At 35.0% G+C, this 14,178-nt stretch overlaps 1 protein-coding gene across 1 annotated transcript in view; it reads left to right on the top strand.

The window, feature by feature from the left end:
- Nucleotides 1-12,820, top strand: part of DYNC1LI2 (dynein cytoplasmic 1 light intermediate chain 2) — a 48,572-nt gene extending 35,752 nt beyond the window's left edge. The window contains exons 8-13 of the mRNA XM_074286539.1: nt 110-221; nt 1,743-1,802; nt 5,190-5,231; nt 6,021-6,138; nt 8,183-8,299; nt 12,578-12,820. Coding sequence (XP_074142640.1) covers nt 110-221; nt 1,743-1,802; nt 5,190-5,231; nt 6,021-6,138; nt 8,183-8,299; nt 12,578-12,681 — 553 coding nt within the window. The 3' untranslated portion in view covers nt 12,682-12,820. The remainder of the gene's footprint in view (nt 1-109; nt 222-1,742; nt 1,803-5,189; nt 5,232-6,020; nt 6,139-8,182; nt 8,300-12,577) is intronic.
- Nucleotides 12,821-14,178: the final 1,358 nt, after the last annotated feature.

Genomic DNA, 14,178 nt, shown 5'->3' on the forward strand with positions numbered 1-14,178 from the left:
ATTAGGTAACAAGTACTTGTCCTGTGGTTTGAATCTTTTTAATACCTCTCAAACTTGTATTAAATTGTGTCCAAAAAAAGCAAATCATTCCATATTTCTTTTCCTTTAGACCTGCTGGTTGGGACAATGAAAAGAAAATAGCTATTTTACATGAAAATTTCACAACAGTAAAACCAGATGATCCATATGAAGACTTCATTGTAAAACCTCCTGTAAGAAAGGTACAAACACTTATTTAATTTTAAAAGAGTTTTGCATGATTGTTTTCAAGGAAATGTTTCAATGATAAATTATCCACTAAATTTTTGATTTCTTGTACAATGTGATGTTATGGAATGAAATAATAGGAATTTTTTTGAAGAGAAATTTAAATAAGACTTGGACTTTAGTGTCAATTATAACTACTATAATTACTATATTATATATACATTATATATTATATATAACTACTATAATTACTATATTATAATATACTATATTACTATAATTACTAATTAGAATCTAATCTTGGAGATATTATTTTGTATTTTCACCTACCAGATATATTCTCAAGGCATAGTCACTAGCCACAATTATTTCATATAAAAATAAATATTTAAATTCAAACTATTATAGAAGCACACTTGATCTTTTGCTAGTGACAGTACTAAATCTAAATTGTTTTCCCACAGCCCCAGCATCAGCCTTTTCTCTGTAAACATCAAGATGTTTACTTTGTAATACAAAATTTTATTAATATTATGCCTATTAAAAGACCTGCTTTTGAATGCATTGAATTTCATTCATATGATTATAGAAAACATTAAGTTGATTTTTGTCATTAACAATAACTAGAATTTCCTTAATAGTTTCCTGAAATACGCAGAGGAAAAGATAAAGATTATTATTACAGGTGGCAAGAGAAGTGTCCAAGACTGTGACTAATAACTGTTGGACTTCAAGTCCTAGGTAGGGTCTTCTACTACATCAGGCTTTTTGCCTTTCTTCCTCTCCAAATCATCTGCGAATGATTCTTTTTTGGAGCTCTTATGATGTAAAATTTTGCACCCAAAAAAATCTATTTTGATTGTTGCTCACTCATGCTTGCCTCAGCCCTTTTTTGTATCTTTGTTAATGTAATTCTCAGCAAGCTGTGTTCAGTAAAGGTTGACAGTTTGATGTGCTGTCCTCTTTCTGTATTTGGAAATATCCATTACATTTAATGTTGGTTAAAATCAGAATTTTAAAAAAATTATAATTCTCTGATATTGCATAAAATATGTATCCAAAGTGTTAATCTTAACAGGTTTCATGAATTTAATTATAGTTACCTGTTTAATAATAGCAGTTAGATAGCCCTTTGAAGATTATAAATACACATGATGTATATTACTATATTTGAGAACCATAGCAATATCAAAGAGTATTGCAAGTATTATCCTTGTCTTATAGATAGGGAAACAGGTTTTGATTTGCCGCTGATCATGCAACTAAAAAGTTGGGATTTGAATTTGGCCATTCCTGACTATTGCTGTCTTTGCATTGCAATTTTTTTGACTGTCAGTTGTTTCATTTTTCCATTATTCAGATTGCTTAATTTGAAGCTATTGTGAGCTTTGTCTGAAGTTCTGGGTTTCTTTGTGTGTAAAGGTGGCTTCCAGATGCATAGTATGACTAAGACTCCCTGTTCTTTTTGGAAAATTCTGATACCGATTTGATGTTTTTATGCATTTTTGACTAAAAATGAACTTATTGTTTTACAGTTAGTACATGATAAAGAATTGGCAGCAGAAGATGAGCAAGTATTTCTAATGAAACAGCAGGTAATGTCACTGAAAGTTTTAAAGCAATTATCATTGCATTACAAGTACCTCCCTTGGACATAGGGGCATGAATACCATCATCTATAATTTTCAGTAAGTACTATAGCCTTGAAGTCCTTCTGCAGGCTCTTACAATTGAAATTAAGGTAAACTGAGACAAAGTTCTGAGCACATTGAATCTATTGATAAGGCTAGCAATTAACAACAAAAGGGTGTCTCTTAATACCATGAGGTGCAGCTTACTGGCCTTTGTATAGTTTTGGGAAATACAAGAGTACAAAAAACAGGAAACATAAAACAGTATGATTGGTTAAAGTCTGAAGATTATATATGGTGGAAAATGATCTGATTAGATGAAAGTGAGGAATTCAGGAGTAAGCATTTTCACCTTGTTGCTATGGAAATCCCACTGCATGATTAATTAGAGTCATAGTGATGACAGCCCAGACTTTGCCAAGGACAGCCCAGTATGGCCAAGTTAACGGACTTTCTGGTGCTCATATGCATCTTGCAAGACTTGTTAGTGAGGTAAGAGTTCTTTCATGTATTCATACATGCATACATACATATACACATCTATATTTACATACGCACACATATGTATGTATATATTTTTCAATTTCACAACATATTCCTTTCAATCAAGATGATTTGTGGACCAGTTTAGCTCATAGAGGAAGGCAGAACTTCTGAACTAGGAGACAAAAAAATGTGGCTTAGACAGTTTTGTAATATTGATTTGATTTTTCTCAGTCCCCACTCCCACCCCCACCTCACCCCTTGATCAAAGGGGAAACTTGTCTCCCCCTAGATCATTAATCTATAAGCTAATTCTATAAGATCTTTAACATAATCATTACCAGTAAAGTTCACTAACATAAGATTTTTCAGTGAAAGTTCAGAACAAGCTTTAACATAGCAACTAATTTAAAGCCTGAAAAAAATTAATAAGGCAGAGGACAATAAGGGTTCATTTATCAAAGGTGGGTCATGGGCTGTTTCCCTGCAGCCGCCTGAATGAGAAGAGGGATTCCATCTGGATTATTTGAAGTAAATAGTTTTGCCTCTGCTTTCACTTGCTGAGTCTTATATAGGTAGGTCTATCACAGTTTTCCCTGACCAGTTAGTGTTAGAACAACAAGATTGATTAATTATAGTACAAGTCATGAATATCTAATAAGAATATCCAAAACCATGGAATATATAGAGATTTGCATGTCACCAAGATAATAAGAAAACATAACTGTGAAGCAGAAAATCAAGGTAATACAATAATGATCATTGTCTTTTTGTGTCCTTGTAACCCACTCTGAATGTCCATTTAATCATCACATTTCCTTAGATCCCAGATGTCTCATGTAGTTTCCTGTTTTCTGGAAATTACTATCCATGGATATCTGTAATGAACCTATTCTCAGAACAGCTCTGAAAGTTGTTTTTCTGGTTCCACTTAGCTTGTAGGGATTCGTAGATGTCTTTTCTAAAATCTTTTGCAAAACAGATCTTAGTATTTGAGTACAGTCTCACTTAAATTTTACTTTTCCAATAATAATTTCACATGATGAAAGTCAGGACAAATCTTATGATTCTAATCCTATCAAGAACAGAGACATAAGAGGGGTATCCAATTAGAGCCCCCCCCACCCCCCCCCCCCCCCGGTTTATTTTCTTTTTTTTTTTACGTGCTCCTTGCTGTTTGTATCTTTATCTAAACCCTATACCTAATATAGAAACTATAAACAACAGACTTAAAAAGGAATCTCTTTATAATCTATAAAGATCTGACTTGTAAAATGAATTTTCCTGGCTAAAGATTTAATTAACATTTACCATATAAGTTAAGATTAAGAGTGCATTTGTAAATTGGCACTGATTCTATTATAATTTAGTGTTCATTTATTTTGTATTTAAGCCTTCAGTTTTACCATGTATGACCATCCTGTTAGCATGTGTGCTGTCATGTGGATGTATTTCAGAAATTTAATTAACAACTCAGAAACCAAAATTTAATTATTTTAAAACCTTTTAAATTAAATGTTAAGAGAAACCAGAAAATGTCTGACTTTTGAAGAATGAACAGTACAGTATTGCATATGTTAAGTCTTAAATACAATTTTTAGAACTTATTAGAATGTGCTTTTTTTGTGTATCCAGAATAATTTACATTTGACATTTGTAGTCATTTAATCTGGTTGCTTTCTCAAAATTTTCCACTCTAAGCAGTCCTCTGCAGGCCTTCCTTCTATTATGGAAGTACCTGTGGGACCCCAAAGGCTGTAAGGTCTGGCAGATCCTACTTGGATAGACTTCAAGTAGTCTCTGACAATCAGGATAATGTGAGTTTGGAGGAGAGAATTCTCAGCACAGAAATGACCCCAAAGCAGTGGATTATTTCAGCTATAGCAGCTTAGGAAGACTGTTATATTTATATCTTGGCCCTGTTACTCTGTGAAGAAAGTAATCACAGGGATAAAATCAGGGGTCCTTGAAGGAAGATATAGATTGTCCAAGGTCACATACATAGCTCAGACTATACCAAGGCTTCTGATTGCAGGGCCATTATATTTTCTGGTATTTCATACTGTCTTTTAATCATTTACATAATATTCAGCCACTTTAAAGGGGGTTAAAAACTATGATCTGTGATCTCAGACTCAAATTGAGAAATGTAAATAAACTCTGAGTTGTTACACTTGTAAAAGAAAGAAGGCACTGTATATGATTACCAATCCCTCAGTAAGAACTTGAGTATATAGTTAGAAATATATGGCTCAGGGGGATAAACTGAAAGAGTTCCTTTAAATTTCTATATTATATAAGAATTTACTATAGGATGAATATGGTTATTTTGTTTACTAGTAGTGGCTGGATAAGCTGGCTTGAGGATTTCTCCAGCTATCTTGTCATGTGGATGAAGGAAGTTTGTGTGTATAGACTAATAAATAGCTTGTCTTTATATGATTTACAAAGTTTCCTTGAATCAGCACAGTGATATAGATAGTTCTGCTATTGTTTCTTATGTGATACAAGAGACCATTGCTGGCCTTTGGCCTCCTGATTCAGTGCAGTTTACATTTCATTATGACTGGTTTCCTTTAGAAACTGTTGGTAGTTGAGAACAAGAAGAGGTACATATGGTAGGAATCCAACAAGACTTCAGCCCACAGACAGAAGTGGAAGTGATTTATCTACTGAAAGGTGGTAAAGGCTTTAGAAGAGCCTTCTTCTGACTTGCCCAGAACTAGAGCTAAGAGAATCCAAAGCTCTCCTTAACCTCAATGCAGAGCTCAGTATGTTTCATCTAAGCACATTTTTAGGAGTTTACCTTGTTTTAGTTATGGCAAAATAGCAGTGTTGTTTGATAGTAAAAAGTCCTTCTCTTTGCAGTCATTCCTCGCCAAACAGCCAGCCACTCCTACAAGAGCATCAGTGAGTATTGGTTTTCCTACCAAAAAAAATTCTTTGTATAATATGATAAATAGTAGACAAGGAGAGCAAAAATGTGATGTTGATCAGGTGAACTAGATTTTAAGTTTTAAGTTTTATGCTTTGTCATTATTTATGGTACCTTGCATTTGTATAGGAGTTAAAAATGTTTTGCTGTACCTTCACATGTATCTGATTTGATCCTTACAATAGTCATTTGAGAGTTATGTAAGACAAGTATCATTCTTCCTATTTGGCAGATAAGAAAATTAAATTATAAGTTAGAATTAGACCAGGAACCAGATTACTTGGTTACTTGGTAGTTCTCAGTTCAGTTTACCTTGTTTTAAAATGCCCTTTTTTGTATTGCTCATAGAATCATTGATGTAGGATCACTGATCTAGAAAAGGAAGGGACCTCTGAAGCTCCATTCCTTCCTCCTCATTTTAAAGATTGGGCCATTGGGGCTCTAAAAGGAACAATGATTTGACCAAATCTCAGAAGAAGTATAAGTTTTCCAAAATTGAAACACAAAAGTATATTAATCATTTTCAGAGTCTGCATTCTTTGTAATTTCTGTGCCTTTCAAAGTTTTCTTAATATTTTTTTAATATTACTAACCTAGGGGGAAGTAAATAGCACAGAGGATAGAGGCCCTGGAGTCAGGAGGACCTGAGTTCAAATGCAACCTCAGACATTTAGCACTTAATAGCTGTGTGACCCTGTGCAAATCACTTAACCTCAATTGCCTCATCCCCTAAAAATATATTAATAACCTATCTTTGCTCTAAGGAATCTCCTGCTAGAGGACCTACAGGCTCTCCAAGGACACAGGGTCGAGCTGGACCTACCAACGTCCCCAGTGCCTCACCAATTACATCAGTCAAGAAGCCCGATCCAAATATTAAAAGTAAGTATTTCAGAACTGGCTAGGACTTGATGGCCATCTGGTCCCATCTTCTCATTTAACAAATGAGAAGAGCAGAACTTATACTCAGGTCCAAATCTAGTGCTTTTTCTGCTGCATTCTTCTGCAGGGTTTACATTTAATCTGAAGGTGGGATTTATAGTTGGAAGGACCTGGAGATTATTTTATTATTATATATTTCCTCTTCCCTGTGATAAGAAAACTGGTTTGCTTCCCATTCCTTGCAGCCCCAGATGGATATCAAGCTTAATGTAGTTTCCCAGGTTTCAGAGCTCCCTAAGTGAAGATGCACCCACCAGTCCTAGGCTTCCCTGTGGCTAGTTACTAGGTTGTGTACCACTAAGCCCAGTAATACCTTACTTAATAAAAATTGACAAGTGGTTATTTATTGGCAATAAATGGTAGAGCTGAATTTGTTTAATAGGTAGCCTAGTTTTATGGGACAGGAGACTCTTGCAAGATCCTATGGTTTACTTAAAAGGCTTTTGGCTACAAAAGAGGAAATCGTTTCATAGTATAGTGATAGAATCCATATAATTTTCTATATTGCAAAATTTCAGCTTACATATTTTTAAGATCATGCATTCATTTATAAGGTTGCTTACTTTATGAATGTAGATCCTTCTATAAGCCTTATTTAGGAGTCTCATAAATTGCTATGATTGAAAAATTCATTATAGGATTGAGTCTCCCTAAACTGGCTAGATTATGTGTTAGACAACAAATCCAGAATCTGTGTTAGACATGTACTCCAACCTTTTTCTTTTTCTTGTCCATGCTTCCCTCAGGGTTATATGAAGCTTGTGACAGATCAGATGTGACAATGATTTTATTCAGAACTTATGTTTCCTGTAAAGAGAACATGAGGGGCAGCTAGGTGGCGCAATGGATAGAGCACTAGCCCTGAACTCAGGTTCAGACCATTTGATTTGAGAATCAGAATACCCTTTTGAAAGTAGAACTATATCATTATCCGCATTTGGCAGATAAGAAAACTGAAGCTCAAAGGAAAGTGAATTAAGTTTTTGTTAGTGTGTGGTAGAAATAAAACTCAAATCCTGACTCCATACTCAGTGTTATCCACCACTGCCTCTCCTTGTGTGTACATTGTGTCATACATGTGAGAATTTAACAAAATCCAATCATAATTGGGTATTAGAGTTCCTGAAGATTGAAAAAACCTGGCTTTCTATACATGACTATGTTGGCTGAGTGTGGCTGCTTGCTGAAAACTACTAAGTAATTGACATCCTGCCATGTTTCTTTCTCACAAGAGCAGCTTTTGTTCACAGCCAATAAGCAGTCAGCCATTGACACAAAAGGCATCAAATCATTCCCAATATACATTTGCTCTTTCATTGGGAGTGTAACATATATCAAAACTGGACCTTTTTTTAAATAATAGCTTATCTTCAAAATATATGCAAAGATAGTTTTCAACTTTCATCCTTGCAAAACCTTATGTTACAGATTTTTCTTATTCACAAAATAGTGAAAACATTATATTGTGATCCACAGTCAGTCCCCACAGTACAAATAGTCCTCTCCATCACAAGTCTGTTGGAATTGGCCCAAATGACCTCATTGTTGAAAAGAGTCACGTCCATCAGAGTTGATCATAGCATAATCTTATTGCTGTGTACAATATTCTTTTGATTCTACTCACTTTACTCAATATCAGTTCATATAAGTCTCCAGGTCTTTCTGAAATCATTTCTTACAGAACAATAATATTCCATAACATTCATATAACAAAACTTACTTAGCAATTTTCCAACTGATGAGCATCCACTCAGTTCCAGTTCCTCACCACTATAAAAAGGGCTGCCACATAATATTTTTCCACATGTGGGTTCCTTTCCCTTTTTTAAGATCTCTTAAGGATATAAGCCCATTGCTGGATCAAGGAATATGCACAGTTTGATAGTCCTTTGGCCATAAGAACTGTACTTTTAAAGAAGTTGTATAGTCACATGTTTCAAATTGACAACAGTTTTCTTAGAGTTTTTTATTTGAATTTCTTTAGATAATGCTGCAAGTGAAGGAGTGTTAGCCAGCTTCTTTAACAGCCTCTTGAGTAAAAAGACTGGTTCTCCTGGAAGTCCTGGAGCTGGGGGAGTTCAAGGCACAGCCAAAAAGTCAGGTACAGAAGGGGCTCTTTTTATCTGGGATTTGGTGTCAAGCTGTTTTTTGTGGGTTTGTGGAGAGTTTGGGAGCTCGTTTTGTTATTGATTTGGGCCACATCTAGTTATAAGTATTCAGTGACACATTGTGTTTTACTCAAACTCAACATATGAAAAATGCAAATGTAATAAAAATGTATTCATTTGGCAATTAGTCATACTTTTTTAAAAGGATGTTTTTTACAAAATTATTCACCATAGTTTAGAGGATTTAGAGCTAGACGTGACCTTAAATCTACTAGACTTGTTTTATATCAGTGCAGAAAATGAGGTTCCCAGAGAAGTGACTTTCCACACACCTAATAAAAGGTAGTTGGGTTTTACTTTGAAACCTGGTCTTCTTGACTCCTAACTCAGCATGCTCTCTACTACAATACACTGTATTTAGATTGGGTGTTGGAAATAGCATTTTAATTGATTAAATGATATTTACGTTATCTTCTCAATAATAAACCTTTTAGGCTAGTTGAGATAGATATACCATTAACAAAAGTCACCTTGTTCTAGCAGCTACAAAGTGCTGGGATCATCTCTGGAAATCTTAAAATAATTTTATTTTCATCAGGGAATAGAATAGATTACATCTTTTAAGTTCTTGAAGACAGAAACAATTTGAAAAAAGTGTGATAGGGAGGAACACAGAAGTCTCTTTGTTACTTTCTTAAAGTAGCAGCTTCTGAGAAGATTGTACCCTTAAGGCAGATTGAGATAGTCTTGACTACTTTTTTGGTTATGTAATCATTTGTCCTTTCAGTTTTAAGTAATAATAATAGTTTATATTACAGGAGTGTCTTAAGATTTTAAAAATGCTTTCCTAGTCTCCTGGGGTATAGACCTAGAAAAGACTTTAAAAACCTGACTTTCATTTTACACATAAAGAAACTGAGGCACAGATAGAGTAAGTGACTTGTTTCAGACCTGGGGTAGGCATCTAGGTCTCCTGGATCCAGCTTGGGCAGTCTTTATCTACTACCCCAAGATTTGTAGAGGAGGCTATATTAAAATTTTAGGGTTGTTTTACTTTTTTTATAAATTGCTGTCTATTTACTTTGGAAAAAGTATTTGAAATTTTGCAGACTAGTCTTGTCTTAATGTTTTCACCATGTCTCCTGGAAAAAATCCACCTCTAATGTTTCAAGCCTAAGCTGGAAAACAGATGCTTGTTAAATTCTTCGGCCTTTTTTTAAAAAAGCTGTTTTGTTTAAAGTTAAAGATAATTCTATAATGTTTAATTTTTTAAATTATTTTTTTAAGCCAGTCATTTCTAATCTAGCAACAAATAGTAAGTGATTAAAAAAATTGAGGTCCAGAGAAAGAAAGTAGGTTATTCTATCTGTGTAGTCTTAAAGAAGAGCCATTTAGAAACTTGCTTGCCATTTTATTATTTTTGACCTCATACATACTACTACTGTACTACTACTGTAGTACAGTACTACTATACCTTCCTCAGTAGCAACTGTATGATCTGTGCATCAAAACTAGCTATTCCTTTTTCATGACTTAAAAACCTGATCTTATACCCCAAATCACTTTTTTGAGGGGAAAATTCATTAATTCATAATGACCTTATAGGTTTAAAAATTAATTATTTTTTCTCAAATAGCATTTTACAAGACATGATTTATAAATACTTCCATTTATTTGTTTTCTTGAAGAATATTTGAAAATTAACTTCAAGGTATAAAGTATGAATGTCAAAACTGAGACCTTGAAAATTCTCTAGTTCAAAGCACCCATTTTAGAGAGGAGGAAACACAGCAAGAATATTAAGTGGTATGTCAAGGTCACATAACTAGTTAATTGGCTAAATAAGTCTAAGACATCTCATGACTGTGCGTCCAGTACCCTGTATATATAGTATAGTAGTACTGTACTACAGTACTCTCTCTCTCTCTCTCTGTCTCTCTCTCCCCCTCTCTATCTGTCTCTCTCTATTTCTTTCTCTCATCCCTCTCTCCTTCCTTTCCTCTCTATTGAAAGTGATTTTTTTATCTTCCCAGATTTTCCTCAAGTACTTTGCCTATATTTATCCTTTGTCCCTGTGACCTTTACCAATGAAATACAAACTTTTGGTCACACACGTGTCTATTCGAGGTGTAAATTTATACATAAATTTTATATCCGTACAACTGTACAAATATATTTTGTATCTTATAGGATGTTTGCCGAAATAGAAATTTAAAACATTATATCTCTCATAGCTTAAAAAAAAAGATACCTCACCAACATATATAGCTGCAGAGAGAAAAATTGCCTTGTTGGTTACACAAATTAAATCATGATATTCATTTTTCAGGCCCATTCAACAGTTATGCGAAGAGATTTGTTTAGAAAATTACTATCCCTGAGAGGTGAGGATATGGTTTCTAGAGGTCGTGACAGTGGCAGAATAGGTGGTGGGGCTTTATTTCTTGGAAATAGATGGTCTTTCTTTACTTACAGACTGTCAGATTGGAGGAGAGTGGGGTGAGAAGCAATCTTGGGGGGACACATTGTAGATCTGACAGGTTTCAAGGAATGGTCCTTGAGCCGAAACTTGATTGTCACAGTTGCTGTTTCTTCCTTTTGCTAAGGCTGCTACTGGTATCTACTGTTAAGTTTTGAGTTGATGTGAAAACATTGTTTTGTTTTGTTTTTTTCTTGTTTTGTTTCTCTTCCCAGATTATTTTTACCTTGCGAATACAATCCTTCTTTTGCAACAACAACAACAAAAAAATTCGGTTCTGCACATATATATTGTACCTAGGATATACTATAAGATATTTAATATGTATGGGAATGCCTGCCATCTAGGGGAGGGGGTGGAGGGAAGGAGGGGAAAAACTCGGAACAGAAGGGAGTACAAGGGATAATGTTGTTAAAAAAAAAATTACCTATGCATATGTACTGTCAAAGAAAATGTTGTTATAATTATAAAAATTATTAAAAAACAAAATAAATAAATATATTGAAGGAACATGGGGGGAAAAAAAAGTTGAGTTGAAATCCTCTCTCTTCCTTATCTCTCTCCCATGCATCGGATGCCTCTCATCCGAAGGCAATGTCAATTATATAAATGAAGTCTTGCAAAACATATTTTCCATGTTTGTCAGGTTAAAAAAAAAAGTTCTCTCATTTCACTTGCATCAGTTCATATAGGTCTTCCCAGGTTTTTCTGAAACCATCCTATTTGTCATTTCTTATAGCACAGTATATTCCATCACAGTCATATGCCACAAGTTATATAGCCATTCCCCAGTTGATGTATATCCTCTCAATTTCTAATTCATTTGTGGCTGTTTTTCCTGTACTCACTGAATTACAAGTCCTACTACACCCAGCACCAGTGTCCTTTGCTTTCCTGAGGGCTGTGGATAAATCCCTGAAAGGATTCTTGTTCCTCGACAAACAGTCCCCATTGTGGCCTGAGCTTTTCCACTTTTCTGAAGGTGCTTTCATCTCTTTTATTCTGAGAACTAGGTGCAGACAGCATCCTTGCTCTGCAAGAAGGGAGTGTCTGTCTGTCCCTGTAACATCCTGGGCTGTCCCAGAGGTCCAAGTGATATGCAGATCCTGGAACAGAGGACGCTTGGGGTGTGTGCTGTGGCTACAGTGGGAGTAGAGGATTGAATGCTTATGTCTGATCCGGGAATGAATGTTAGGGGAAACTTGTGAGGCACACCTGTTCAATGCTCCATAGGTGTGGGAAGAGGGAAGGATGGGGCAGCAAGAGAGAAGAGGGGGGTTTAGTACAATCCATACTAATCAGATATTAGGGGAAAGAGCATTTGAGGCAAGCTGCATGCAGCTGCAAGTGCAATAGTGGTACTTGTCTTCTTAGTTCTAATACTTTGTTTGCATAATTAAGAGGACCTACTTTGGAGATCCCTATTATAGATAGTCTGCTTTGCATCACAGTTAGTGGTATATACATCAGAGTCTTTTTTGGATTGCTACTAGCTGGCCTCATACTGAGCATTTGATAATTCAGATAAAGTTGGTGTTCAGTATTAAGCTATTTAAACAGTATAAAAAAGAGAAGAAAAAAGACATTTTGTCACAATGGCAATGAGAAGCAGAAGGTACCTCAGGCTTAGAATTCAAAGGGAACTGAGTTAGGCTTATTTATCTTTCGTGTTAATATCATCAAAGACTATTAGGAGAAGAAAATTTCCTTTATAATTCTTTTCTTTCCCTGTTATACTTGTTGGTTTTTTTTAATATGTAAATTAAAGTTCTTTATTTTCATTAATTTTTAGGACAAAAGACTGTTTTGACAAATGTTCAAGAAGAGCTGGACCGAATGACTCGCAAACCTGACTCCGTGGTAACAGCAAACTCTTCGACAGAAAATGAAGCTTGATAATACTTAGAACATACCTGTGTAAATGACCAAATAACTCTGTATATTGATCTGACAAGACCAGGATTTTTTCTGATATAGCCCATGCTATCAGTTTTTCTTGGGGCAGGGGAGATTGAACTAAAAAAAAAAACAAAAACCACATATACACAACCAACCAACTTCTTTGGTTTGTCCAAGTGTAAAATGCACATTCAGGAAGTTTGCCTAGAAAAATCCCTCTGTTTCAGATAACCCTTTAGAGTTGAGATAGGATAGCCTTGGTGGGAAGCGGGAAAAGCTACATTTCTTTGACGTGGGCAACACCAAGGAGCAAACTGCAGAATTTCTATCCAAGTGAAGCTAATGGTGACGTGCAAGGACAGAAGGAGGGACCAACTTTCAGATAGTTGTTATAATCCAAGCACTTATGTGTTAACCAATTCCTTTGTGCCTGGAAAGAAGGTGCAGGTGGCAGCAGAGTCCAGGAGGGCGAAGAAGGCCTAAAGAGAGGATGAGATTGGATACCTGGAGGAAAACCGAATGTGAATGAGATGGAGGAAGACAGAAGGACAGTCAGTGTTACCAAACCCTGTGTGTTCAGTAGGAGTCTAATAATCATTGTTAAAGATAAAATAGAGAAAAGTCTAAACTAAACACTAAACATCATCATGGAAACTATTCTTGTCATGAATCATGTCTTTAGTTTTTAAAAGATGTATAAAATGTGGGATTGCCCTTCAGTGTATCTGATACAGGGGGGAATTACTCCAGCTTGCTTAGATCCAAGTACCTGGCACATTGTGGAGTGGCTTACAAGGTACTTGGACTTAATGTGCACTGTATGCAGACAGTCACTGTTTGGCTTTAGTTTAAAGTGAATAATTATGGAATTATTTAATTTTTAAATTGTATTTTCTGATAGTTATTACTGCCTTGTTTTTATTTTATTTTATTTTTAATACCAACAGGCTGGCCTATTAATAGAGTTAAGGGTGGCATTTCATTTTCCCATAATGAAATATGCTACAGAATGTTTTAAGAGAGATTTTTAATAATTGCACTCTGGCTATTAAGCTAGCATGGGATTCCTGCCTTATGGTTAGTGGAAACCTTCAAAGGTTTTCTTGGTAAGATTTTGCCCCAACTCACTAGTCTGCTCTGCAGCTATTTAAGATGGAGAATCTCTGTGAGTATTGCACATTGGAAAAGGAGATAATTATTTTCTTTTGTTTTCCTGAAAACGTAGCATTTTTTCTTATGGAAAGATGGCTTTCAGTTGTCTCCCAACATAAAACACATACACACACACACAAATATATTTGTGTGAATATATAGATATTTAAGTCCATAATCACATCACATCATTTGTGACATAAAAGATGTCTATAGTTTTCAAGTGGCTTTTTTTATTTCATAAGTGATAAAGCTCATTTAAATACCAAACACTACCATGAATTTCATAAAGTATTGTTGTCAAACTGAAGGGGGAAAAAAAACCACAATTTTAATTATGCT

This window comes from Sminthopsis crassicaudata, chromosome 2 (assembly GCF_048593235.1).
Source record: "Sminthopsis crassicaudata isolate SCR6 chromosome 2, ASM4859323v1, whole genome shotgun sequence".
NCBI classification, from domain to species: Eukaryota; Metazoa; Chordata; class Mammalia; order Dasyuromorphia; family Dasyuridae; genus Sminthopsis; species Sminthopsis crassicaudata.